Source organism: Syngnathus floridae, chromosome 5 (assembly GCF_059516105.1).
Source record: "Syngnathus floridae isolate MCC-2025c chromosome 5, RoL_Sflo_1.0, whole genome shotgun sequence".
NCBI lineage: Eukaryota > Metazoa > Chordata > Actinopteri > Syngnathiformes > Syngnathidae > Syngnathus > Syngnathus floridae.
The window spans coordinates 8,134,311-8,161,765 of NC_142417.1; the positions used below are offsets into that span (position 1 = coordinate 8,134,311).

At 40.1% G+C, this 27,455-nt stretch overlaps 2 protein-coding genes and 3 long non-coding RNA genes across 5 annotated transcripts in view; 1 reads left to right on the top strand and 4 right to left on the bottom strand.

The window, feature by feature from the left end:
* The window catches only part of ssbp2a (single stranded DNA binding protein 2a), a 31,020-nt gene extending 6,424 nt beyond the window's left edge, over positions 1-24,596 (top strand). Inside the window, exons 2-17 of the mRNA XM_088377321.1 lie at positions 8,198-8,270; positions 10,194-10,255; positions 10,341-10,425; positions 19,743-19,832; positions 21,100-21,159; positions 21,252-21,306; positions 21,369-21,439; positions 21,511-21,578; positions 21,705-21,753; positions 21,824-21,859; positions 21,945-21,999; positions 22,068-22,138; positions 22,215-22,293; positions 22,374-22,402; positions 22,476-22,574; positions 23,283-24,596. Coding sequence (XP_088233447.1) covers positions 8,198-8,270; positions 10,194-10,255; positions 10,341-10,425; positions 19,743-19,832; positions 21,100-21,159; positions 21,252-21,306; positions 21,369-21,439; positions 21,511-21,578; positions 21,705-21,753; positions 21,824-21,859; positions 21,945-21,999; positions 22,068-22,138; positions 22,215-22,293; positions 22,374-22,402; positions 22,476-22,574; positions 23,283-23,312 — 1,012 coding nt within the window. The 3' untranslated portion in view covers positions 23,313-24,596. The remainder of the gene's footprint in view (positions 1-8,197; positions 8,271-10,193; positions 10,256-10,340; positions 10,426-19,742; positions 19,833-21,099; positions 21,160-21,251; positions 21,307-21,368; positions 21,440-21,510; positions 21,579-21,704; positions 21,754-21,823; positions 21,860-21,944; positions 22,000-22,067; positions 22,139-22,214; positions 22,294-22,373; positions 22,403-22,475; positions 22,575-23,282) is intronic.
* On the bottom strand, positions 2,928-10,058 carry LOC148397898 (uncharacterized). Its single transcript, XR_015858804.1, has 3 exons — positions 8,366-10,058; positions 5,580-5,657; positions 2,928-3,981 (listed from the first exon to the last, which is right to left on the bottom strand). It is a non-coding gene; the product is annotated as an uncharacterized LOC148397898 (long non-coding RNA).
* Positions 10,427-15,288, bottom strand: LOC148397899 (uncharacterized). Its single transcript, XR_015858805.1, has 2 exons — positions 11,663-15,288; positions 10,427-11,273 (listed from the first exon to the last, which is right to left on the bottom strand). It is a non-coding gene; the product is annotated as an uncharacterized LOC148397899 (long non-coding RNA).
* LOC148397900 (uncharacterized) lies at positions 19,412-20,299 on the bottom strand. Its single transcript, XR_015858803.1, has 3 exons — positions 20,115-20,299; positions 19,659-20,017; positions 19,412-19,518 (listed from the first exon to the last, which is right to left on the bottom strand). It is a non-coding gene; the product is annotated as an uncharacterized LOC148397900 (long non-coding RNA).
* Positions 24,597-24,791: 195 nt separating the features above from the next.
* LOC148397901 (uncharacterized) lies at positions 24,792-26,227 on the bottom strand. The gene is made up of 6 exons (XM_088377322.1): positions 26,057-26,227; positions 25,713-25,855; positions 25,556-25,620; positions 25,229-25,366; positions 25,014-25,112; positions 24,792-24,943 (listed from the first exon to the last, which is right to left on the bottom strand). Exons 1-6 carry the CDS (start codon positions 26,159-26,161, stop codon positions 24,918-24,920), a joined length of 576 nt encoding a protein of 191 aa, XP_088233448.1. The 5' UTR covers positions 26,162-26,227; the 3' UTR covers positions 24,792-24,917.
* Positions 26,228-27,455: the final 1,228 nt, after the last annotated feature.

Below are 27,455 nucleotides of genomic sequence, written 5' to 3' on the forward strand. Positions count from 1 at the left end.
ACGCCAGGGATGCGCACGCCCTTGGAACACTTCCTGTAACTTGAGCTACAATTGTGGAAAGAACACTCACAAACACTTACACCATACAGGCAACAGCAAATTTTGGTTGGATGAAAACTGAACATTTGCTTGAGAAATTGCCAATATACAAGAATGGCAAAGTCTCGGATTAAAAATGTAACATTGATGTCACAAGTTGCAGCATAACAGGGTATTTTGAATAATTAGGAAAACGAAAAATACCATTATTCTAGTGGTTTGGAAAAATAAATGATATTTTATAATAATAATAATATTAAAAATAATATTATTAATAATAATAATGGTGGTAATAATAATTATAGACTGTTATGGAAATTATATAATTGTTAATAATCCCTATCTCATCCACTGTAAATTTCATTAGCTGTTTGAGAATCTGAACAAAAAGAGTATGTATTGAATAATTGAACTATTATTACCAGTGTGTGTTTGCTAACATAGCTGCTGTGCTTCGTGTGACGACTGCTACTGATATTCCACCGTCATTGATATGCAAGCAGCATAGCACCAACGCTAGTGCAAGGTTAAGCATGCATGACGGCCAGGTTTAGAAACTGCTTAAGACATACAGACTCTTTTTTTTTTATCCTGAAATTACGTCTGCATATCCTTCCATTGGTGTTTTTACACCCCTCTCTCCTTTTATGTGTTTGGTTGAGCTGCAGAGTTCTTCAGCTTTACCATCCTCACTCGACTGCACAGAGGTGTCTGTCTCCAGTCCCGATTAAATCCTTGATGACATTCGAGGAAAAAGCACAAAACATCACCTTGCTGAATTTTCAAGGTCCAGTTCAGTTTGTTACTCAGGTAGAAATGCTAAATGCAAAATGGTAACTGGAAAAAAAATCTGTCTCCTCCTTGATCCTAATTCTTCACTTTCCAAGACATATTATATATATTATTTGTAAGCCCACATCAAGCAAGCCCAAATCTTTTAGCCTTGATTATTTCCATGCTGTGTACAATGAACAACAGTGCAAATGTTTAACTAACAATGGGACGATTCTGGCACATCTTGTGGAAATGTCTGGTCTAAAAATGATCAAGCCAATCAGCAGTATTTGAGGTTATTTGCTATTTGAGCACTTGACGGGCATTTCAAGGGTGGCCTTTGAAGAGATAATGAGGAAGGACTCTCCCATAACAGCCGTTTTAAATCGTAAAGTTTGGCGTCGTTTTATTTTCGACATCTCACCATTATGTTGTCCAAAAGAAATAAGACTCAAAGACATTTCAACCCAAAGAGTTGAAAACATCTTGATTGCATGGTGTTGGTATTTCTTTTCTGCATGTTTCATTTGAACAACATGCAGACGGATGGGCAACGGAGCTAATGTGAGAAGAGAGCATCCCATAGCATCAGATTTCCCGTTAGGGTGGGGGAGGTGTGGTGCTTCAGTTTTACGACACAGATATGGAAGCAGATTCACTCTCACACTAGTGCAGATTGCTTGTGAATTTAAATGAAAGATTGTTCATACAAAAAGTAATTTACGGCATAAAAACATGATGTGGCATGTTGGAGCAAGTTAAAAAATGTGACAGTCATTTTGTATTGGGTGTCGATTATATTTAGATTTTTAAACTTACTTCTTCTCATGTTTTGGAGGCTGCTCTTGTTGTTTTTGGAGCTCCAAAGGGCAAACATTTGAAGAGTACAATCATTCATCCGACATGATCCCTGACTATAGTCTACTAAGTTCCCCAACGTCATGCTTGTGTTGAATTTAAGATTTACTGGAATATTGTGGAGACAAAGTTGAACAAGGAAATCACTCCAAAAATTCATTTGTGTTCTTCCATGTGTGAAATTAAACAAATTTCCCATGAGAGGTGGCTCAATCTAAACAAATCAAACGCAATGAAATGGAACTAAAATCAAGGAAAGGATGCATTTACTTCCGCTTGTATTCCACTCAATCCCTTTTGAATCCCCTTCCTCATGCACTTTTCTTCCTTTAGTTCAGAAAAAATGTTCACGTCACGAAGCCATGATTTGTTTGAAATATCATTGCATTGGTCTCTTTAGCTGCTCAGCATTTGCGTCTGTTGCTCGTGCGCTACGATAAGCTGGCATTTCCTGTTATCTCAACCGTACGCATTGTTGTCTGCGCTGTGAGACAGTGGAGTCTCGCCGCTGCTGACAGAACAACAAGCGTTTGGCTGGGCCTCATTGTGTGAGGGTGATTGCTTCGAGGTGTCTTTCCTCATTGTGTTGTCTGCTCAAGTCTTAATTCCTGCCACAGTGATTTTCTGCTTCCTGCCAGTATTGCACTAAAGCCCACCGACCAATCAAGCGGCACTACTCAGCAGTCACAGAGATTCACTGGTGTGTTATTGGTCTCTGTTGAAGATAAATGGGAGTCTTTACTACAAGTACTTGTTGCAATTGATCTTGTCATTCATAGTGTTTTGTTGAATAACTACCAAGTAGTGCGGCCATTACAGATTTGGCACAAGTAAAGTTGATTTACATTCTGCTTGTGTTAGGGGAGACAAGATCTTCATTGATTCATCTGTCAAAATGTTTGTCAAAATGGAAATACTTGTGTTCTTGCAGAGTTATGATTGAAGCATGCAATCTGGTTTGATTGATTGACAAATTCCACTTGGAATGATTATTTACAAGCGCAGTGATGAACAGAAGGCTCTCTATGCAGTTAACTGATTAAATTGATTTTTTAAAAATTTCTTTAACAGGCAGGAAAATCTCTATGGTGTCAAGTCCGGTTTCTGTATTCTTCTTAAGAAGACCAACTGAAGCAACAGTGCCCCTCCTGGTTGCAATTGAACAGTGTGTTTTATTTTTGCCACACTCTTTTTGGGAGAAAATTGCATGCAAATTAGCAAATTCTTAGCAATCAATTAATTAATAATGCAGATCCCTCTGTCATGTTTTGGATGGATGGGAGGATACTGTTTTTGGGTGTAGTCACTGTGCACCAAGGTTTGCAGCAACGGTTAAACTTGTGGTCCTTGTGGTATCTAATCTTGACAAGGCTTGATATTAACACTGCTATCTGTGGGTGTTTTTTTCACTGGGCTTGCCGGGGAAAAGTCAGTTGAGGTCATCACTCCATGACAGCTGAGTTTATGACTATTCATGTGCTTGTATGTTGGATGCTACCGTCAGAACTCACAATGGATTCAATAGTTACAAACGTATTAACGTGCGCTTACGATCCCGAAGATTATCTCCATACAAAAATTTGGTGTGCAGGCTTTAAAATACAACTGGAAAGCACACGTTACTTCTTCAAAGAAAAAAAAAAAGAATGACGACGTTCCAAAACCGTTTTGATCTTCCTTTTAAACTTGATTTTTCCGCATTTTCATTTTACATTCACTTGTGCCAAAGGTTAGTGCCAGAGGCGAATCCTGGGATATGAACTTAATGAAATGTAAACAAAAGGTGAGCCAAACAACACATGACTTGGTGACTATTCCTCCCATTCAGGATATGAACTTCATTCTTTGGATTTAAACTCTCATGTGTGACCTTTCCACTTGAGAATTTTTCTTTTTGCAGCGTGGGGCGTTTCACAGAGAGCTGCTTCTTTACTTTCAAGTCTACTGCTGATTACAAACATTTTCTCCTGCGTCAGCAACCAGTCTGATGTTGTGGTTGAGCTCCACCACCACAAGCTGGATCGAGCCAAACAGGAACAACTCTGTCCAAATCTCTAGAAGCGTCACTAAGTGCTGTGGAAGTGATGGGGATAAAGACTATGACAAACATTTGCTCAGCAAAGCTGTGCCTAAGACAATTTCAGTGCAGACAAAACATGGAACACCAGCAGATGAAACAAAGTATATTTGAGTACAAACGTCTTCCCTTCAGACTGCTTCCACGCGGGATTATGACGTGTCTCGCTAATCTTCAAAGCTGGAGTGAACTTTTCGCTGCTCCTCCCAACACTCAGCTACATCCCAAACCTGCTGTAGGAACGAACGTCTGAGAGAAAACACTTTATAGGAATCGCACTACAAGCGAGCTGCATTTAGCAGAAGCCATTAGAGAGACCTCGGGGGATTCCTTGGAAGCATAATGGAGACGATATAGATTCAATTTATGATCATCAGCAAAAATGCCAATTAGGGATGCATCCGTGATATATAGGCACAGCGCTCAGCCACTTGGAGATGAATCGAAAGCATCGGTTTGCTAGATAAAGCAAGGAGGAGAAGGGAGAGAGTGTGAAACAAACTTTATTTCGCTTAAAAGTTCTTTAGTAACCAAAACTGTATTCTTGAAAAGATTCAAAATGGTTGAAAACAAACGAAAAATATTGACAGTTGATTTACTGATCTTTCCCCCAAGAAATAAAACGGCCCTAATAAATATTACAATAGACAAGATGCAAACACAAAAGGACTCTAGTAGCAATTATAATCAAATAATCATTTCACCAGAATTTTTTTCCCCAGCATTTGTTCACCCATACAAAAGTGTAAGCTTGAATAATTGATATCTAGCCAAGAGTTGAAGGTAAATAAAGACCAAAGCAAGCCAGCAGACTTTCAACAGCCGTGTAACCTCCTTAACGGCATCCTTTCGGTTACACTCTTATCTGCATCAAGGTGAAATCAACATTCCCATTTGCTAAACGTGTACGCATGTTTACAATGTTGTGCTCCTTAGTTTTAGCTCCCAGGCAGCCGCATCACTCCTCTCGTGCCCCGTTTTGACCTCCTCTTGCTATGCTCCCCTGCTCCTTTCATTAATCATTTACTCTCTCGCCACTCTCCTTTCTCCATCTTTCTGTTTTGTCTGACTTTTCGTCACATTGCCGCTCACGTGTATCGATTTATCTATCGGTTTGTGACGGACCAACCAGACTTCCATTGACTCCAAATGGTCGGTATGCATCACTTTGTATACATTATGTGCACATTTGCTCGGCTTGGGTAGTAAACACAGCGGCAGCTTCTGCGAATGCACTTGCACCTCGTCGTCCCCTGCACAGATTCAATTATACTTTAGTGGAATGATAATGCCGCAGGGATTAATCAAGTGCAGCCTGATTTTCCTCATCAAGTGTTTGGCCTGCAGAGTAGTAGAATTCCTAGACTGTTTGTTCATAAATATTCTGAAGATACTCTTTGCCGGAAAAAAAAAAAAAAACAGATAGCAAAGGTTGTTGTGTGTTTTTTTTTTTTCCCCGCTGATGTTTTCTCGAAGCATTTCAAATGAATTATTCAGCGTTTTAATGGGTCTATTGCTCATCTTGCCTCAGTGGCCCTGGCTTTCTGCTGCGCCGTGCCCCGGCGCCCTCTCATGTCCGTCTGCTTTCCCGGAGAGCCGCTCCGACCCGCAGAGGATGCTCCACTTTAATGAATGAAGTGGAGTCATTTAGCGCGGCTCTTAATGGCACATAAAGCCGTGCTGCGAGCCTTGATTAATCAGGGAAAGTGTTTGGCCCTCACTCGCCGGGTTGTCCTCGGCGGGCGCGCTGGCTTGATCACCGCAAACTCTTTTGTGAGGGTCCCTTGCTTTTTGAGTTTAAGAGCACAGGTGCAAAGCAGCTGGAACTCACCTCATCCACAGGTGGCGTGTCTTTGATGCCGGGACCTCTGTATGTTTGAGGCTGGCACTTTTGAAAATCTCCAAATTTCTGTGTGGCAGACATAAAAAATTTTGATGACATGGAAAATTCTACTATGTCAGTAGAATATGTAGATTTTGGCCAGCAAAGGTTAAAGTTGCTTAAAAGCTTGGTGCTTAAACTTTCTGACTGCGACTCAGTTCCATGTAGAATTACTGCTTCGTTCTTACAATTTACGTAAAACTCTGGAAATTCACAAATAAAAAAATAATATGTGTGCATATTCCAAAGCATGTATGTGTGTTCCATTTTCCTTTTTTCTTTTAACAAATGTAGCCAAGTTAAGCCTTAATGTTGAAGCTGAGTCGAATTTTGTGTGAAGTGTAGAAGGAGGTCACAGCAGGGTGTTATGCTAAGTAAGCTGCTGCTGCTGCTGCTACAACATTTAGAATTGGAACATGCTTGGCTCTCACTCTCAAGTATTCATCTCATGGGCTAGACCTTTGTGCTCCCATATGGATTTCTTTTTTCAGGGTCTTTCTGATCTTCTCTCTCAGTGTGTCACATAACGGAACTGGGAGACTTTCATATTTACGGGATGGATCCTGAGGACAAATGCTTCTCATGATAGAACAGAATATGAGTTGAACTATGTTGGACTCATGCTCGTGTCCCGAACTTGATTAAAAATATAAAGAACAAAAAGGCAAGATTAGCAATTTTTATTATGATAAATATCATTGTTGACTCATCGACAAATCAGTCGATTTAACCCAATTTAGTACTTGGAGATAAACCAAGCTTTAATTTCCTCCTACTCCTTTTCAGACCGGCCGTTAATAATATTAGATATTTAGATTGCAATATTTTCATTCCTTCATTTTTTTTGTACTACTTTTTCAAAATAAAAAGTTCAACCAATGTCAGTCAAAAGTAAAATCAACAAGGTAGTGCTGGTCTTCATCTTTAATGTGAGCTTGCAAATGAATTTTGCAAGATTATGTATTATTATATATTGATAATTTGACTATTGACTGCATCTGCTTGCTACCTTTATTTAAAAAAGTCATCTCCCTTTATAGTTGCCTGTTTCTTTACCCAGCAGCGGCAGCAGCAGCCAGAATAAGTGTTGGTTCCAAATATGAATTTGATTAGATGTGAGTCAGAGGGTACACAAACACTTCAATATGAAGGAGAGAAAGGTCAGGCGGGGATCTTAGGGCTGGTTCACCCCCTCCACTTACTCACCTCATACTCATGACGACAAGGCAAACTGGAAACCTTGACCCTGGTTGAAGTTGTAATTAATGATAAGTGGTCATAACACGGATTACCGGGTTAGGCCATACGATTGTGTCGATTGTATCCAACAAAAAAAAAAAGGCTGAATTTACTAAGTTGCAAATTGCATCAACTGCCTTACAACAATTACTAATGCAAAGATTATTCATACTGACAGTTTGTTTAATTGCAAGAAGCCGTAATTCTCTCATTTTATTCTGTCAAATATGGAGGATTCTTAACCTTGAACAGTTCCCCCGCCTCTAATCCTTAAGGCTTATCTAGGCTCTGTATTTTGACTGTCTGTCAGTCCACTTCCACATAGCTGAGAGCTTTTTATCAAGTGGGAAAATTTCAAATTAACAACCAGGCAGCAGTACGAGCTAGTCCAGTGTTTTCCAATCCTTTTTTTTGGTGTCTTTTAAGGAAATTAGCAGCAATAGTGTTAACGTTTGGTCGATATTAAATTCGACAAGGTGCCTTCAAGTGTTACTTTGCATTCGGCTTATCAGTCCTCTTCCAGCTCTACCCAATGTTGCTGTGTGTTTAATAAAAAAAAGAGATAGGACTCGGAGAGAGAGAGGAGCTTGATGCCTGATTTATGTCTGGATGGTTACTATGCATTTAAATCAAGTTTGGAGGCAGGGATGGAATTCACCTCTTCTTTGTTTTTCAAAAAATACTTTGCCGTTACCTTTCTTCTCTGCCCCTTTATGTTCGATCTCACTGTTTCATGTGCTGATATGTCACTATGAGTTTTTGGAAAATAAGTGTACGGTCAAAACTTACAATCTATCCATAATGCCATTTTAAAAATACATTTACTTCCATTATTTTGTTGTTGAGAAAAAGAGATGTATCATCTGCCAACAAATGTTTCCCAACATTGCAAAAGCCAATAAAAAAGTTTTCCATTCTACCAGTATCAGGGAATTTAATTATTTCAAATGTATACAATTAATTAATTTGCATCTGCAATTGTTTGTTTTTTCTTCCACCTGCAATAGTTTTTCTTTTATGGGCATATTGAAATTTGATTAGCTTGGAATTCAATTAAACTGCCAGACATGAAAGGTTCATTGTTGCAGATTATCTCCCCACTGCGTATTTTAGATTTGTTTCAAAGAAAGGCGAGTTTGATTTTGAACAGTGAATGACTCTTACATTGATTTATTATTTTTAGTATACAATTACGTGCACAAGGGACTAATGCACATTGCATCGTGGAGCATCTTGTATGTTCTAATCTTGTCTGTTCTAATTTATAAATATATTATATCCATGAGTATCATGCCAATTGACTTATCCCCCTTGTGCTTTTTGTGCAGGTTAGCATTATATGTGTACGAGTACCTGCTGCATGTAGGAGCCCAGAAGTCAGCACAGACTTTCCTCTCAGAGGTAAGTCATTAAGCATGATGTCTCGGAGCTGGCATCTTTTCTGTGACATCACTCTCTAAGCTCTTCAAAAGTTTCATTTTGTCCTTTGTGGTTACCTTTCATCCTTCCCCCCGCTTCCTTGCATCCTTATCTCTTCTTCCATTACTCTTTCACGGATGCAAGTGTGTCCTTGCTGTAATTCAGTTGAGGTAAAAAGGTGATAAGGTGGAAAGGAGGTCAGTAGATTGCGGTGGCTCGGCCTAAATAACAGCAAATTACCATTTTAGAGGACACTGGATGGAGGCTTGCGGTAAGAGAACAAAGAGACGGAGCATGGAAACGGTTACATCATCCGCTGGCACCAATTCTCATCATTCTAACTTTATGCGTGTGCACATGCGCAAAAACGAGGATGGAGGATGAAAAGGACATGCGGCATCAATTGTGGGAATACATTAGCTAAGAGTGCAACAAGTGTAAACACAACCAGCACACGAGCTCAGCACAATGAGGTGACGCAAAAATATAAATAAAATATTTTTTTCTGTCTAAACACATTTCTACTACAGTAGCTGTTTTACAGATGCATGATTTCTTTCCATTGTTTTCCACTTGAGTAACTATTTGTCACAGCGCATTCCACAATAATGTTGCGAATCAACAATCGTCTTTGCCGGAGTTGTTGAAACATGCAAGTACGAGAGACACTTCCTTCCTCACCCCCCCTCAAGCTTCAAAGCAAAGCATTCCTTCAAGAGTCTTGTCTGACCTGCAAGTGAGGTCAGGACACTCTAACTAAAATTGCAGTGTTCCACTCTTTCCTGTTATCTCTCTTGCTTCCATTAAAACAGATGACTCAGTCTACTTTTATCCATATCAAATGTTTGGATCATTTCGAAATCACCAAGACAATTTAGGTTTTTCAGAAATAGACCGGCGACGATGATGATGATCATGTTGATGCAGACTTTTAGAGTGTCTGTGTCTTTAAATGCATGGTGTGTGGATATATATCACCTTCAAGTATACAGGTTGACGTCATTGCCGTGTTAGTCAATGACCTTCACTGAGTCGTTGCATAGAGGACTGTATATCCCAAGTGATTTGTGCGCCTGAACTCCCTCTGCACCTTTCTGGCGCGGCCACGGACTTTTCAAGAGACGACGATAAATCCTCCCTATCAAATTTGTTAGTTACTTTTTCCGCACTTAAAAAGCAGGCATGTAGTAGGTTTTTGAAGTACTTTTTTTTTTTTTAATTGGGCAAAGACAATAATACCTGATTGACACACAGGTATTTATTTTAAATAGGGAACATGAAAATTATTTACACCAAAAATGCTAGGATGGCAGTAATCAGCATTTTTTTTTAAACTAAATGGAGAGACGATTAAAACTAGAGATGTTTAAGTTTAAGAGAAAATGCGCAATATCATTATATTTCCTTCATCAACACAACAACGGTTCCTTAGAATCATGGTTGGAATAAATTCTAGGAATCAATTATTATTATTCTCCTTCTTAATATAATGTAGAAAGCATACACACTGTTATGGAGTGTCACGCACACACACGCACAATCGTAAAACCTCAAAAAGCAGCCATTTCTTGGAAATGTTTTTCACTATGAAGCACTCCAAACAGAAAGGAAGACAAAGAGACTAAAGAGGGATCTGTGAATAATAGGATGTGTGTTTAGGCTGTTTAAATGTGCTTCTCAGGCTGCAACATGTCGATTACTTCATCTTATCCCAACACATCCTCGGGTAGTTGTGACTAGACAGAGATCACAGACAGACTGACCTATCTCCCCCCCCCCCCCCCCCCCATCCACCCCGTCTCTCACTGTCTCTTTCATAAAATAATGTAATGTAACAATATGTCTGGTGGACCCCCCCCCCCCATGTTAACTAAAGCAACTTGTTCTACTTCCCGCTTTGTCTAGATCCGATGGGAGAAGAACATCACGTTAGGAGAACCTCCAGGGTTTCTCCACTCTTGGTGGTGGTAAGTTATTGTCTATTAATTCAAATATAAACAATTTGATTGTATGAACTATTGTTTTCATCTGATGGATGTTTGACTGTTGCAGTGTTTTCTGGGACCTGTACTGTGCAGCCCCAGAGAGAAGAGACACGTGTGAGCACTCCAGTGAGGCCAAGGCCTTCCACGACTACGTGAGTTAACAGTCTCTCGTTGTTTATTTACTACACATGATGCAAAGTTATTTGGGGGGCGGGAACATTGATCGTGGCTTAACCTTGCACACATTGGCGGGAAAAGCTCAACTTATTACGGCCATTCCGGCTAAAGAAAGGAAAAAGAAATGGAAGTCGAGTTGAGCTGAATTTTACATTTAAAAAAACTCAACTTCAGAATCTGATCAAGATCACTATTCCAAAAATTGTTATTTTTGTTCAACTAGCAATTTGGACTAAATGATGGAGTCTGATTGCTGCTGGTTAACGGAAGGATGTGATATGTTCCGAGTGTGCTTCCACTTGCTGCAATGTTTGTCATCCAGCATCTGGAATAAAAGCGAGGAAGTGAATTTCAAATTCCAGAACCAATGTCAAAGAGAGCGCACACACTCTACGTGTGCTTTTTGCTCAAAGGAAGTTCTAGGAGGACAAATGCATTGATGGTATTCAGTGCCCTGTTCGTTTTGACTATTTTCCAGTTTGACTCATCACATTTGTCCAAATTGGGCTTTATTGAGATGTATAGTAGCAAGTGCACAGGTCAGGACTTTCTGCCTACCCCAGCGGGATCTTCCTGCTCTCCGCATCTCTTTCCTTCTCTGCCTTATCCCTCCTTCTTTTACTCTTGCCATCCTGCAGAGCTGCAGCAGGCTCTCAACTTGCGCGATTATGTGTGTGCGCCTGCTCGGTTGCTTGTGTGCGCGCAGGCAGGTGATGCTTGCTGATGATCGGCGTGATGAATAGTCATTCCAAGGACGTGGCGGCTATGTGATGATGTCATTCTGTGGCTGCAGGGATGGAAGCTGGAGGGCAGCGTAACCTCCCTTCTCAGGAACAGGAAAGAAGATAGAATGGTGAAAAGATGGATAGAATGAGAGCGATGATGAACATGAACACAGAAATATGATTTACCAAAACTCACAATGAAAAGAAAGATGCAGTAATGAAAAATGGCTCACACACTATAATCATGTATCGTCTTGGTCAACAACGTCGTTTTTCCACTTTCTTCAAGAATGTAACTAGAAAGGTACAATTCGACTATTTGTAATTCGACTGCGGTCACTTTCAATCAACACTGCCGTTGGGATCCGATGAGAGGTCCGACTCAGATACTGTAATCGCTATTGTGGCCACATTGTTTTGATGTCGTCTTTTCTGTCGTTTCTTTACTTTGACACTGATTTGAATCAGACCTTGCCAATGTAATTACCTGCAGCTAATTTGTGATTGAAGTTCTAATTAATATCGCTGGGAATGTTTTTGGAGTTTATCCGTGTTATCTTTTTGTTCTTTCCTACGCCTCATTTTTGTCAGCATTTTGAATAAGAATATCAGTGTTTGGAAATGACATCATAAAGTGTTATAGAATACGTTGTACACCAGTCATGGCTTTACTTCCAGGGTAAGACAGAACAGTGAAAGTGAGTGAAATGAGATGAAATGTTATTGATTTTTAACTTCAGTGATGGCTTCACAGACATCAGATTTGCCGTTTGCAGTTCTGTTAAGTGCTTTGTAAATTGTATTCTCAAAAGTAAATGAATGGATTCCATTTGCGAGAGGCCATGATGTCATAAAAACAAGTTCTTTTTCAATGCTGTATCCACATGCGGCCTTATCGAAGAGGTCAGTCTCAGAGTTGGCATTTACAAATGTTGTCGTAGAGCTAGTTTGTAGTGTAAACTGGAGTTAGCAGGTTCTGCTGCAATGGAAAAATGAGAGTGATACCCAACTCCTGAATCGAGGAGATTATCAGAGTGTGACACTCGTACTGGTTGCGCCGTGCACCCCCTGATAAGAACGTGCTTCATAACGGATGTGTGCTGTTGGTTGAAAACATATACCCAAGAAAAAGGACATGTTTAAAAAGAGAAGAGTATGTCTTTGAGGAAGATAATAAATTAGAATTGGCAGATGGACGAGCAATCTTTCCATTCCTCTGAAACCATATGAATGTTTAATTACTTCATTTTATGCACAACAAACTTATGAATAACTAATTTTGAAACTGGAACTCAAGGACGATAAGAAATTTGGCTGTTGCGCAATGAAAAAAACATTATCAAGATTTGTAAATGGGAAGACAATTTATAATTTTGGTACAAAGTTTAACAAGAAACCTGAAGTACATAATTGCTTTAACGGGCCACATAAATTAATGTGGGGGCCAGATCGACCCTCCTTGGGTTTGACAAATTGAGAATTGACAAGTTAGCCCTTAAAAATTAAATTGCTGAATGAACTGTTAATTTCTCTTGTGGTATTTCAAAATTGTTGATGTAAAGGGGAACGTCAGCTGACATAAGGTATAGTTTACCTGCAACCTCGTTTAGGATAAGCAGTATAGAAATACATTGAGGTGGTAAATATGCAGTAGTGTTCTGCTTGTTATCATTATACAACATCAGTGTGGGAGATGGCAGACACGCACGCGGCAGTTAGAAACCAACAGAGGAGCTCACGAGGCAGAGAGCAGCCCACTTCGATGAGAAAGCAATGGCCCAGCCTTATATGTATATACATATTTTCTGGATGTGCATTCAAACTAAATGACAGGTTGGCTAGGTTACATTGTGTATATTCTCTAGTCTGTCTTTATATGTGGCAAAGATGCTTTTTGTAATCGAAACCAAAATATTTTGGTGCATTTTTGAATAAACTGTTCCCATTAAATTGGTAACATTATTCCAGAACTTACCTAAAAAAAAAAAAAAATCGCTTTCACAGCAAGACTTCAACTGAGAAACAAAAAAGAGCATATCAAATTCTGTTGTTTTAAAAGAATAATGCTTTCCACCAAGACAGCAAAGATGGTCGGACTCACATTTGTGTTGCTGTTTTGTGTGTCTGAAATTGCCACCGCTTCTTTGGAAATGTCAAAACATAATAAATGGTTTCCCATAACATTGACTTCTTAGAACGCACAAGCTAGTCAGTCAGTAGATAAACAATTTGAAGATACATTATTTTGTATTACCAATAAACCATAGCAGACACTTTACAAAAGAATTAAATGATCCTGAAAATATTGCAGTCCTTAATCCAATTCAGAGCTTTTAAGGTCTCAACGTTTGTGCAGTTGTCAAACTAGACACATTGTATACATTGTATTGTATATTGATTTTTCTTTCTTTCTTTTCCGTCACTATTGTTGTAAGGATCAAGATCCTGTTTGGGAGCATAACAGAAGATATAGACCCTGAACTTTGACCTGATTGTGTTTGTTGTGTTGTGAGAATTAGAGAACCTGATGTCTCAAAGTATTGTTGCGAGCAAACTGCTTCCAAGCAGTTGTGAAGCAAAAGGGGGGTGGGGTCGGAGACCCCCAGTCTGTTTCCAAGGAAACAGAGCCGTCTCTCCTCTTCTCTCCATCCTCCAGTGTTCCTTGGCACTGTTGAGAAAGAGGAGGAGGGAGATATGCAGGTGACTCACTGTAGCATCATCGCCATGGCAATGAGTGAGGAGGGAGCGATGGGGCAAAAAATAACATGAAAAACTCCGTAGTTGGAGCTGAGGTGGCCATTTCCTTTTTCCAACTTCTCCTTTTTTACTGGTAGCCTTCCCTTCTTTTATGACCACTTGCATTTCTCCTTCCTGTTGCCTTGAGTCTTAACTAGTCTGCTAGTCACCGAGGGGCCCGGTCATATCACATGCGTGTTTGAACATGTTGGGGATGGCTGTGTTTTTGTCTGCTTGCTGACGCCGTGCTCCCCCTCAACAGACACGTGGGCACGCCATACATTGGAGGAGAGAGTTTACTGGAACTGAGGGGAGACAAAAAGCTGTACCAATGACAAGCCAGTTAGGCACAAAGAGTTGTCAACCAAAAATCAAAGATTAAAATATCCAGTGAAAAGATAACTACCAAAAGCGTCTGTTAGAGCAATAAGAAATCAGTTTGTCTGGCCTTGCTGTCTGGATTTTGTTTATTCTGGCTACGCTAGCTTCATCCCACATTCTATAAACATACATGTAAGAGTGTAATTTGTGCGTGTTATTTTGGTTATCGAAATGGGAGGGAGGACATTTTACAGTCGAAATAATGAAACTGTACAGTTACACATCATTGCAAACTAAAAACACAATAATGAATAAATGAAATAAAGTGTAATGGGGTGAATTAAAAATATGAATACATTATTTATTAACTAGATGAAAAAGAAGTTGAACTCAAATCTGTCCAAGGCAGAAATGAAACCAGTGCCTCCAAAGAACAGCTCATCTGCGCTAACCAAGGTCTTGCTGAAAAGGGCTTTGTATAGCAGAAACAATGTGTTAACCATCACGTTGAATGCAGAATGTATCATAAATTCAAAAGACTTTATTTGATGTGAAATGACACTGAAATATATTTAATCAAATGGGTAAAACCCATTTGCACTCAGAAGGTTGAAAATGACCATGACGAGTAAGACTTTTATTTATTTGACTTTTCATTTGTTTCAAAGTAGTACTTAGCGGTTAGAGTTAGGGTAGAGGTTTGGGTTAGTGTCGGGGTTAAATCAAGGTTAGGATTAGGGTTAGGGGTTGACAGCAACAATTATCACTACACAACCGTACTGTTATGACTACAATTTATTTTCATGACAGTGTGGAAGGATATAACACAGCATGACACAGCATTCTCTTCTTCCCAAAGTGCGTCTGTAATCTTCCTCCTCTCCGCTCTGTTGCGCCTCTCCCCCTTATCTCCCCCGTAGCGTGGTGAAACCAAGTGAGATAGAGACTTGTGCTGAAGTGTGACTCTCCAGCACCACACTGGCTATCATTTTCAGCCCGTTGCGTGTATCTGACAGCGCATCAGCCCGCAGCACCACCTCACATCTCACAATGGGCCGTCACTGGGCAGAGATGTTTACAAGGGTCGATAATGACATCAGTGATAAACAAGTGCTATACCCCCACCCCGGCTGAGTAGCTGATAGCGTCCTACCTGTAATCGCCTCGTGAACTCATGTAGATTTGCATTGCATTGCCATTATAGGCTGATAATCAGCTATAATGGCAGCACAAGGGGATCATTTTCACCTCAAGGTGATAAAAAGGGAATAAATGGAACTGAAGAGACACAATTGCCAGGCCAGGATATATTTTGTGAGTGAAATCAATTGAAATCGTATTCCGTCTGTTTTTCTTTCCAACTTTCTATTCACTATGAAGTCAGGCTACTAAATGTTTACTAAATGTTTCTTGTTTGATCATTTTTTTTGGCACTGCTGTTATGTTGAACAAAACTTTAAAGATGAATGCTGAAATATTTCATTGTTCCATTGAACAACAAACAGACAAATGACAACCAGCCCAAGAGCTAAATGGTAGTATTACTATTGAATTTTTTTTTTTTTTGCAAATGAATAATAATAATAATGTAACAGAGTATTTCGGTGAGAACAAAATAAAGATATGAACGATCAATGGAAACAAAAATAATTAAACCACCGAGGACTGGATTCAGAATCCCATTCACTCACTCACAAGTGTGAAAATAGATTGCAGACTTTGAGTTTCCTCAATGCAACTCATAATCATTGGAAATGTGTTTGTCGGTGGATGTGACATAATTCACAGTTGTCCGATTAGATTCGGGTCTGAAGAGCGAGTGGGTCAGTCAATAGTGCTGAAGCTGTCCTCATTCACAACTGTTGACACATTCTGGCCACATGAGGCTAGGTATTGTCACTTTTATTTTCCATATTATATTTATTATATTCATTCATTCATTTATTTTGCCATTTTGTATATAATAGCTCAAGAACTAAAATGCACCCCAAAAGTAAAACTAAAATTGAATGTTTTTCTTGTGTGGGTTATTGTTGTTATTGCCTGTAGCGTCTGGCTTGTGTTGCTTACGAAAAAGATGTTTGACTGCCAGAGGGCAGTTTAATTCTAAAAAGGGAACATGGTGAAATATTTCTTATCACCACAGGAGATTGGGGAATTTATACAATTAATCTACAATGCATTCATCATCGTTCTCCTTTGAGTGTGTGTTTGTGCATGTGTGTATGTGTTTGTTGGCGTGTCAAACTTGTAACATCTCCTCTTTCCATCCTACTCCCTCTCATGCTCAGGAAGTGGACTAATGGCATTTTAGAGGATGGTGGGAGCGGTAAAGAGGGAGGAGGGATGGAGTTCCTTCCTGTGTGGTGTGTTGTTTGGAGATCTTTTCTCTTGCAACCTTCACACTAAACCTTCCACAAGCAATGTTTTGTTGAAGGTTTTTGTATGGTTTTCTACCAAACACTGCACAGTCATGAGTGTCGCTTTGATTGATGTGCAGCCCAAGACGATGCACTAACTTGCAACTTGGTGTCGTAATGCTGGAAAGGGTGCAACATCAAATCCACCGTTATTGTGACATTCATTTTCTGCTGACTTTAGATGTTGATAGGCTTTAATAATTCAAATTCAAATGAAAGCACAAACTATCAGCAAACTCCAAACATGTTACAGCGCAGTAAACAACGCTCTTTGAACTTTCCACCAACTTCCAATCAAATCAAAAGTGCCTGACAATTTATTTCAACAAATGTAGTTTCAACGACCGACTTTGCTTGATGGACAAGGCAAATTGCTAGATGCGCCTGCCTCTCAATGAGCTGATGTTAATGCGGCTCTTGAATGTGGATGAGGCTCAGCCAGCAAATAACTGCCATTATTCTTCTGTCATTTTATTTGGTTTCCTAATCAATTGAGCTGATTAAAATGTTTTTTTGTAATAGGAACAACACTTGAGCTTCATCTAACTTACAGCTACAAACATACTGATAAAATTGTGCATATGTACACATTAACGTTTCTCATTTAACAATAGTAGAATTTGACAACAATGAAAAGATTGGTAGGAAAACAACACCACTTTTTGGAGAGGAGGGGAAAAAAAAGACGAAACAGAGACAGAGAGAGAGAGATGAGAATATTTGACATTCCACTCACGCAGTGTCTCTCATAGTGTTTCTCTCTAAAGCAGAATGGAAATGAGTCCGCATTTTCTCTCACGCACACACTAAATGTGTCAGCCATGCATATTAGTGAGGTACACGAGTGGTAAACATATAGCGTGTGTTATCTCATTAGGTATTACTGGGACATAGCACTGATTGGATTAGTGTAGTGAGAATGTAGTTTGTACTGTAGGGCTCGATTGTGTAATTGCACTATCTTAAAACGTGTCTCATTCCCGCTAACCAATGTTTGCATTCTCCACGGGGAAGCGCGAGATCAGCTTTACTTTAAGTGGATTCAATCTACTGCCAAGTTTGTTTGGAAATGTCCACAAGATTGTTTGTGCCACAAAATGCAATTCTAATCAAGAGGATGGGATTAACACGCTCATTTCTCACAGCTGGGAAACAACAGTTGCTCAATCCTATAAAAATTGGTTGGCCATATTTTAATGTCAACGCATTTTGTACACTGTCAGAGAAAAAGTATAAAATCGTACAATTAGAGGTACGTTAAAAAAATATTGCTTTAGTCCCCTTGCTACTTTTACACATGTATCGGTACAAAAATAATTTCTGCCAGTGTTTGGTGTCTCGAGCACATCTCGTAGTTTGGCTCCGCATGAACTGATTGCAAATAAGCTAAGGTTCCCTCAGGCTGTTCTGAATTAGCTTGGCAAATAATTTGGAGGACTTGATTATGTTACACTAAAAAGTTACTTCAGACTTACTTTTTTATGGCTGTGCGACAAAAGTTACCTTTTAATGGACAATAAAGAAAGGGATCACTTGAGGAGACGGTTGAGAGAAACTCAGTAACACTCTCGTAATGAAGTGGATTTACCAAATGAATGTTTTTAACCTTTACTGCCCAAAAGTGCAAACACAGTGACACACACAATATAATGCAATGTGCGAGTTGTCATTGTATTCTTCTTTAAAATTATATTCAATCCAGGTAAACACATGTAAGCGCATACAGTGCTACATGCCAAATAAGTGCCAAAATAATAAAATAATGTTTAAAGCAAATTCATTTGATCCAAGCTTCAACCGTCACCATCACAAACTAATGAATAACTGCATTTATGAAGGCAGTATTTTAAGTAGTGTAGTTAACCACCATATAATAAAACTAGAATAAGGCAAAAGTACTAGCCATTGAAGATGCCAGACATGCAGTTGCAGAGGTATTTTCAGAACCATACTGTCACCTAGTGGCATGTACAGCTACTGCTGGAATTACTCTATTCCTGCATATTATATTAGGATTGTTATGTCTGTAGGGAGACAAAAGCCACACTTGCGGCCTGAAACCTTTGGATACTCAATGAGCTCATGTCTTAGAGATGATGGCTTGAAAGCGAGTCAAGCTCAAAGTTTTGTTGCCATTTTCCCCCAGGAATGTTTGGTTAAACTCTAAATGGTACAACTTTTGAAGTTTCGCTGTATTGGATAAATTCTTGTTTGAAGATGAAGGTTGTTGTTAGTCTCTGGGGCAGACAGACATCTCGGCTTGTTTTTGTTGTTGTTCTTTTCTCTGTTCATCCATTTGAAGAAAAATGCTGCTTTGTCAGCAGGTCAGGTAGATGTTCTCCTTCAACCCCCCTCACACACACACACACACACACACACGAACAAACAAAAAGTGCACACTAACAAGCACACACACTCACATAATCTCTGCTTTGTCCTCATTTTCCTCTCCCTCCCATTCTTGCTCTCTCTACCTCGCTCGCTCTCTGAGCATGAAGGCAAACTCAGCAAACCTCCAGGCTGCCAGACTGCTGCTGCATTCTGGGTAATCCACGGTGCAAGAAAAAGGAGAATAAAATGGGTGACAACCCCCAAAGTTACTCTCTTGATGCTGCTCTGTGGTGCACAACACTAGTCTGTATCCATACCAAATGTTTCCCCCAAAGCTCGGTTTGCATCAGCAGACACAAAGCGTGAACAGTGAGGAGATATAAAATTAAATGAGGAAAGATGAGGGTGGTGGGTGGAGGCGAGAAGACTAAGTGCCATCATTCTGCTTTTATCTTAGCCCTGATTAAACCTTGTTCCTTTGTGACCTCAAAAATCAGCTGGTGGAAACTTCAGAGAATCCAACTTTGTCCAATGCCTTCAGCAAGGGAGTGAAAGCAAGTGAAGGGATCAGAGGAACACAAAAAATTGAGTGAGCAGATAGCATAAAAAAATAAGTTTATATGTATAAATATATAGACATAAAAAACGTATAAAGAATAAAATTAAAAAACATACCCACAAAAATAGCTGGTGTGCAAATAATGCAGACGATAAAATCAAATGCCGGACCGTAAGAATGTTTTTGTTCTCTTCTCTCAGAGTGCAGCAGCAGCCCCCAGCCCCGTCCTCGGGAACCTCACCCCAGGTGATGGCATGCCCGTTGGTCCGGTCCCACCAGGATTTTTCCAGGTGAGCGCATTTACAGTAAGCACATTAGGGCGACTCTGCTAGGTGCACATTGATTATCTGTCTTTATCAGACCATCTCAGACAACCGCATCTGACATGCAGCTCAATAACTATTATCAGCCTTTGGCAAGTTGCGGCTTGCAAAAAAGAGAGTTTAACATCTTTAGAAGAGCAGGAGAACTCTTTCTGTAGGAGAGAACACAAAACAGATGGTCACTTCCTGTAATGGAACAGACAGTACAGCCTAGTGCGGAGCGACAGTGAGAGTTGCTGAATGATGTACCTGGTGGAATAGCACTCTGCTGGTTATCTCATGAGATCGGGTTGGCGGCGGACTGGAAGAGTAACTGGCAGCACGGACAGAAAGACAAGACAGACAATTCAGCAGGTGTACCGAAATGGTAAGGTGAGTCAGGCTTACAGGGTGAGCAAAGCGGCATCACGACAGGCTGACCCGCGGATTTGCGGCTGGCTGCGCTGATATAGCGCCCTCAATGAGCCCGCGACAGGTGCCGGGGATTCCGCTGATAGGAGGGGCGCGGTCGAGTAGCACGTGACACTTCCTAATCTAGATTTTGGGCCTTTTTTTTGCTTGTTGTCAAAATTCCAATAATAGGTGGGACAAGACGCCTTATGTTCTCTTAAACCAAGTTTCATTTTCACATTTTGGAGAATTCCATGTTTCTAACTTCAGCAGTTTAGAGACGGCCTATTTTTCAGTTTGTTGGATGAGGTTGTTATGCAAGAACGTTAAGCCCATCAAAAACCTTTAACATGCACCTTAAATTGTACTGATGACATATTTTGTTATTTTCTTCACTTCCTATAAATGCCTCTATATTTAGATTTATTTGTTCATAGCATGCTAAGAGACTTGCTTTTGGGTGGTATCCTAAAAGGTCGAGTTGCTGGCCAGTCTCAGGACACGTAAAGAGACAGACAACCAGTTACATTAAGATTCACACCGTCACCGAATGGGAACTAAAACTAAACAGCCTGCACTGAAGTCAGACAAATTCACTGCTCAGCCAGTGAATGGAGTGCGAGACCCCCAGGCACAAACACAAGAGCTCTATGGCCCTCTTGTGGTGTATTTCAAACTACTTGCACTGCATCATGGTCCGAGGGGCATTCCTGTTATCGTAGTTCCCTTTGCTAAGAGAAATAAATGAACTACGACTTATCGCGACATGACACTCCGGTGTTCTCATTGTTTTGTTCTCCCCATTTTGTTGTTTTTAACCTTTATTCATTTCTCCTTGTTACAGCCTTTTATGTCCCCTCGATACCCGGGAGGACCCAGACCGCCCCTCAGGTTACCCAATCAGGTAAGTGACACAGTGACCCCTGCGGCACGACACTGGCGAGGAGAAAAGGTCATCAGCCTTTGTGGTAATGATGGATCATGTGTCGTCTGCAGGGGCTTGGTGGCGTGCCAGGAAGTCAGCCTATGTTGGACCCCACGAGACAGCAAGGTGGGCTCACATCGATGAATGTTTGCACGGATAGGACATTTATGACTCTTTCCGTGTTCTAGGACATCCAAATATGGGTGGACCAATGCAGCGGATGACGCCACCAAGGGGAATGGTGCCGCTCGGGCCCCAGGTGTGTACGTGTGTGTGATGTTTTTGCTAGCAACTCTCTTACATGTTATTTTGGTTGCTTTGCCTTTGTAGAGCTATGGAGGAGGGATGAGGCCGCCACTGAATGCATTGGTTGGGCCGGGCATGCCGAGCATCAACATGTAAGTGGGACAAATATAATATTTGAATTTGGTTCGTTTTCAAGTTTGACCTATAAAAGTTAGCGCAATACGGATATCACCATTCCTATATTACATATAAAGTGTGTGTTTATGTGTTCTTTCCAGGGGTCCAGGAGGTGGAAGACCCTGGCCAAATCCTCCCAATTCAAATTCTGTGAGTAATTGCACTCATCTTTTAGGTATTCAATTTTGATGTCATGTGACTTTTGTTGCATTTCTTTCAGACTCCTTATTCGTCTGCATCTCCAGGCAGTTATGTGGTGTGTATAATTAATCTCCAGGCAGTTACAGAGCATTGGAATTTTATTAAAGTGATGCTTATGGCACTTTTTATTCACATTTCAGGGACCTCCAGGAGGAGGGGGACCGCCCGGGACCCCAATCATGCCAAGTCCAGCAGGTAAGATTTGCAAGTGTGTCTGTGTAGATGTGTGCTCCTTTTATTCACTCCGCATGTTCCCTCAAAAGATTCAACCAATTCTGGAGACAACATGTATACCATGATCAACACAGGCCCCCCGGGTAGCAGTCGACCAAATGTGAGTTTCTGATATGTTCATCATTAACTATTATGGTCAGGTTGTAATCTTGGTGACTGACCATGTGTGTCCTTAGTTCCCAATGGGTTCAGGAGGTGACGGTCCATTGGGGGGGATGGCTGGAATGGAGCCTCATCACATGAATGGATCATTAGGTACAAGAACAATGGGATTGCATTAGTTAAATAATTAGAAGAGGAATATGTTAATGATGTATGTGATGTGCTTTACTCAGGCTCTGGCGACATGGACAGTCTCCCAAAGGTAAGATTATATTGTTCATATCCTGAGCTTTATCTACAGTTTCTCTATTATCTGTCGCATTTTGTGTGCTCAGAACTCTCCAGGGAATCTGAGTATGAGTAACCAGCCGGGAACTCCCAGAGAGGATGGAGAGATGACTGGAAACTTCCTCAACCCTTTTCAGAGTGAAAGTGTGAGTTTGTCAACTGCAAATGGCAGTTTAGTATACGTTGTGGCAAGCAAGCTAGTAAACATGTACTCTACTAATGTTAAATTTGCGCTTGCTATGAATGGACTTTTGCTTTAGTTTTACATTTTGGGAGAAGTTTAGTTGACAATAGTTGAAAATGGTTGATGACATCAAATGAATGAGTCTCAAATATTTGCGAGATCACACGATAAAACAAGTGTCGTATTCGTTCTCAGTGCATAAAGTCAAAGTTGACCCGATTAATCGACTTTGCTGCTCTGTCTATTAATGTCCTGGTTTAAGTACAACACTCTATGACAGGGGTGTTAAACTCATTTTTTTTCTCGGGCCGCATTGTAGTCATAGCTTCTTTCGGAGGGCCATTATGACTGTCAACCTAAATAAATGTATGAGCACCTCATATTATATACAGTAAAAGATACAAAACAAACTGACAAATAACTCGTTTTCAAATCAGACGAGTCAAATATTTAAAAACAAAAAAGATATTAAAAGTGAAGACAATTTGCAATTTTAGTAATGACACACAAATTCGATGCACAATTTGTCTTCGCGGGCCACATAAAATGATGTGGTGGGCCGTATCTGGCCCCCGGGCCTTGAGTTTGATACCTGTGTTTTAAAGAATGAAAACTGTCGCAATGTCAGCTGGAGTTTATTTGACCGGATGTCTCCCATGTCTCCGCACAGTATTCTCCAAACATGACCATGAGCGTGTGAAGACAGTTGACTGCTGCCAACCTTCGACAAAAAGGATCACACCTGATGTCACGTTGAGCCGTGACTCCGCCTCCTCCTCCTCACCCTTGACCTCCCCGATCGGGACAGCGACCCAGGACGTTGTCCTAACGCCACCCCACCATCCCCCGATGTTCGTCTCATCTAACTTGTCCCGTTGTCACCACTCGGCCACACATCAATCCCTCTTCTGCAACTATGCGACTGTAAAAAGGAACAATTCAAACACGGGGAGGAAAACCCGAGTGTGTTTGAGCGGGGACCTTTCATGCCGCGAAAGACAAGACGTATTTATTTTAAACATTAAAGACAATCTCGATGGTTAGCTATACTGTAACCGGTTGTCACCATGGACTTTGTTGTTTTTTTTTGTAACTTTCCTAACAAATTCTTTACAGAGGGGACACATTACAATTGCAATACCTTGAAAAATGTATTTGATTTACCGCAGATTTGTAGGTTGCTGGCCTTTTCTACATTTGCTTGTCCTCCACTCACACTATGTAGGAAGAAACATGGCATCTAATAAATGTGTTTCTCTCAATTCTAATTCTAAAAAGAAGCCAATTTTCTAAGATAGACTAAATCAAATAATGCCTTTTTTTTTGTCTATTGTGGCCCGTGTAATGTGTTTTCTGAACTTTGATGCCAAATAATCCACAATATTGCTCCATGACTGCAATCCAAGTTATTTACCTTTTTTTTTTTTTTTTACAGTCAACATTTACAGTAAGACAACGCAAGAAGATTCATCTTCAAAAATTCCAACTCGTCATCCGATCAAACTGTGACATCAGTGTGGACAAACAGAGTGGTTGGAACAGAAAGTGAGATGGTTTCTAATTCATGTTTTTTGATGTTTAATTTATGGTGTACAAAAGGTCCACGTGCCTGTGAACATCCGCATTCCTAAATGTACAGCCCACAAATGTAGCTCACAAAATGTCTTGTATGTGTATTTGATATTATGATTCATATTATTTAAGGAAACTTCTTATTGTTATTGGGAGGAATGGACTAATGATGACGACGCAATGCGACACATTTAACAGGAGATGGACTTGATTTGTGGTTCTTTTGTAAGTATGAAGCCATAGGTGCGGGTACAAGACGCATTTGTAAATTGGACCGTGTTTGGTGGCAGTACGTTGAACTCCATTTGTGATGTGTTCACTTCTTTTTTTATTCTTGTATTCTGTTTTTGTAAATATACAGAGAAGTATTTCATGGTTTTGAATATGCTGTTATAAAGCTTCTCTTCCCTCAGCCAGTGTCTCATCTCTTGTCTCTAGCAATGAAGCTGCTCATATTTTTCTCCTGAACTGTCATGTGGCCATTTGTATCATTTTTTATTCTATTGAATGTCTTTATGTATATGAATTTATAGCAAAGCTTTTGACACGTGTAATGTAAAAGTGATTTTTGATGTGTTCAAGTAACACAATGATGGAAAGATACCCAAACGGCTGAGAACATTTTAATACACCAAGAAACAGAGTTCGATCCGAAACTAACCAATCAGACTTCTCAAATCTGATGACAGACGTAATGTGACATAGTCTTTGTCTCTAAGATTATTTCTCCCCATTAGATGTTCTCTTCTGGACACAGATCTGTAAAAAAGGAGACGCCATGACAGCTGACTGTGAGTCACTGAGACAGAATGGGAAGCATTGTTCTTACCTGTGCCGTTTCCAAAATGCAACTCTTTGGTGAATTTGAGGCACGCTGCCTGTTTTTTGAAAACTTCGACTTGATCGTCAGTGACTTTTCCCGATTTTGCTGTTGCACATATCAGCAAATTTCAGAGCTGGGAAAAACTTTGTCAAACATGTCGTATTTGGAGTGATGTCGGATAACTTTATTTTGTGTGGAGTAAGAGATACATCTATACTCACTTAGGAGGTAGAGGAATCTGCCGCTTAGGGGCATTGAGTGGGGGATCTTCAATACCATGTTGTCCACCAAGAGGAGGCAGTCAGGACACGTCTTCAAGTATCTCTCAACATGAATTTCCTTAGCGTCGCTAAAGTGAGCTATAAGATAAGAACAAAGAACAGTGCCATTCACTAAAGGAGTTGAATCCATCCATCCATCCATCCATCCATCCATCCATCCATCCATCCATCCAACATTTTAAGCGGAACTTTGAATCCGCAATGGCTGCAATCACATTATTCCATCAATCAATCAATCAATCAATCAATCAATCTGAATATACTGACCTTCCACAGTGTCAGAGCTGCTTGGATACACCGAAGTACCATTATCAAAAGTGCAGTTTCCATTTCTGGTAAAGCAAAGTTAAGCTGTTAGTGCTACTGTTATCCATTGTGCCTTTTTGCTGAATATTCAAGAACAAGTGTGAGTGAAACAAATTACATTTTTTCACTCCAGGTCACTGTAAAGTTATCAGTGTCGGGCACAGGTGAGACTTCCATCCAGTAGCTGGTAGTTTTGTTAAGTTCATCCAAGTATGCCTCAGTGTCTGACGTTCCGAGATTATAGATCCATTTTCCGGGAATCTAGGGAAACACACACACACAACCAAAAAGCGACCAACTTGTTGATTGGTTATCTACCAAAATACAAATTATTTGCAAATTTTGCATTCAGTATTATATAAAAAGAACATTTGAAGAAAAAAGAATATTTTCATGTTTTAATATCATGGGTAGGAATATATGAGTACCCAGACATACAGATATATCTTTTTTACAGCATACCTGAGTTCGGTCAGTCAGAGGGGCTACAAGCTCTTCACAGCTCGGATCAGACGAAGCAGCCAGAGAGGTGAGAGCCAGCAGAGCGAAACAATAGTGAAAAATCATGATGAGATAGATGTCTGACGGGTTGACACAAAGCTGTGAGAAGGGAAAATGCCAATGTTGGCCGCCAAAAAAGGATATATGTAGTCGAGAGAGAGAGAGAGAGAGAGAGAGAGAGAGAGAGAGAGAGAGAGAGAGAGAGAGAGAGAGAGAGAGAAAGAGAGAGAGAGAGAGAGAGAGAGAGAGAAATTGTGCAAGCAAAGACTTCTTGTGTGTGATCATTGATGGTGATATGTGAGTTTTTGAAGTCCATAAAATCTAAATAATTATAGTAAAGTTTTGCTTATTGTATAAAATTTAAGTTCAGTGAAATCATGATGGTGGAATCCAAAAATGGCAAATGAAATTACTCTAACTTTGCGGACAGTGTTGTGTACGAAGGATCAATAGCTGATTCTGGTTGATGGAAACTTTGACCTTTGTTTTGTCTGGAGTTTAGTACTGCAGTTATGCAAGCTTGGTCACGATCAGGGTTGTGCAAACAAATTCGATGTGGATAAGTATTGTGACTGCCATGAGACGATTTATGACATTTGTCAATTTCTGAAACTAAACGAGCATGCTGCCATTAGTGATTGAAAAGTGTGCCTAATATAGAGATGGACCAAAATATTAAGTATACCAAAAATATGTCAGTGAAGAGCGCACCGCCTCTCCCCTTTAGTCCCATTTTTTTCTCTACTCCAGTGTCGCATTTCCTTCTTGTCAGCTGACCTCAGGTGTTTTATTTTCTGTCCTTTTTTCCCCCCCAACTGCATGGTTGTTGTGATGTAAATGTTACCATTTACACGTTGTCTTTAAACTCATGTACTAAATGCTCATGCTCTGCAGATCATGAGTATTGTGGTTTAATTTTAATTAACTTAATCATTTGAGGCCCAAGCTGGTGAGCCGATCACTGCAATTGGTCCGTTTATGTAATGAGCACATTTTACCTCCCCACGTCCCAACAAAATATACTTAAGTGAATTCCACGTTCGTCTTGAGAACAAAGTTAACAAGTCCCCAAAACGGACATGCTTTTCACATTCTCCAAAATCTTTATATTTTCAACCATCCCGTTAAAGTCCATTGACCAAATCTCATTTTACTAATTTGGAGGAAGAATAATAAAACATGACTTTTAATGTAACAAGCAAGAAACACAAAGATAAAAAACTGATAAATGAGTATCATCAAACCAAAAGGTAGATCGGATGACTGTCTTTTTCCTCCCTTTTATAGATCCTCTTCCCAACACAGATCTGAAAAAGAGCAAAGCCTTAAGTCAGGTGTCAAAATCAGAACGGACCAAACA

What these genes read in the sequence shown, in the direction of transcription:
- LOC148397901 (XM_088377322.1), bottom strand. Translation starts at nt 26,161, where the DNA reads ATGATTTTTCACTATTGTTTCGCTCTGCTGGCTCTCACCTCTCTGGCT. An exon ending in CAGATTCCTCTACCTCCTAA is followed by an intron (nt 25,113 to 25,228) that starts GTGAGTATAGAT and finishes TATGTGCAACAG; the next exon opens with CAAAATCGGGAAAAGTCACT. An exon ending in GCATTTTGGAAACGGCACAG is followed by an intron (nt 24,944 to 25,013) that starts GTAAGAACAATG and finishes CCTTTTTTACAG; the next exon opens with ATCTGTGTCCAGAAGAGAAC.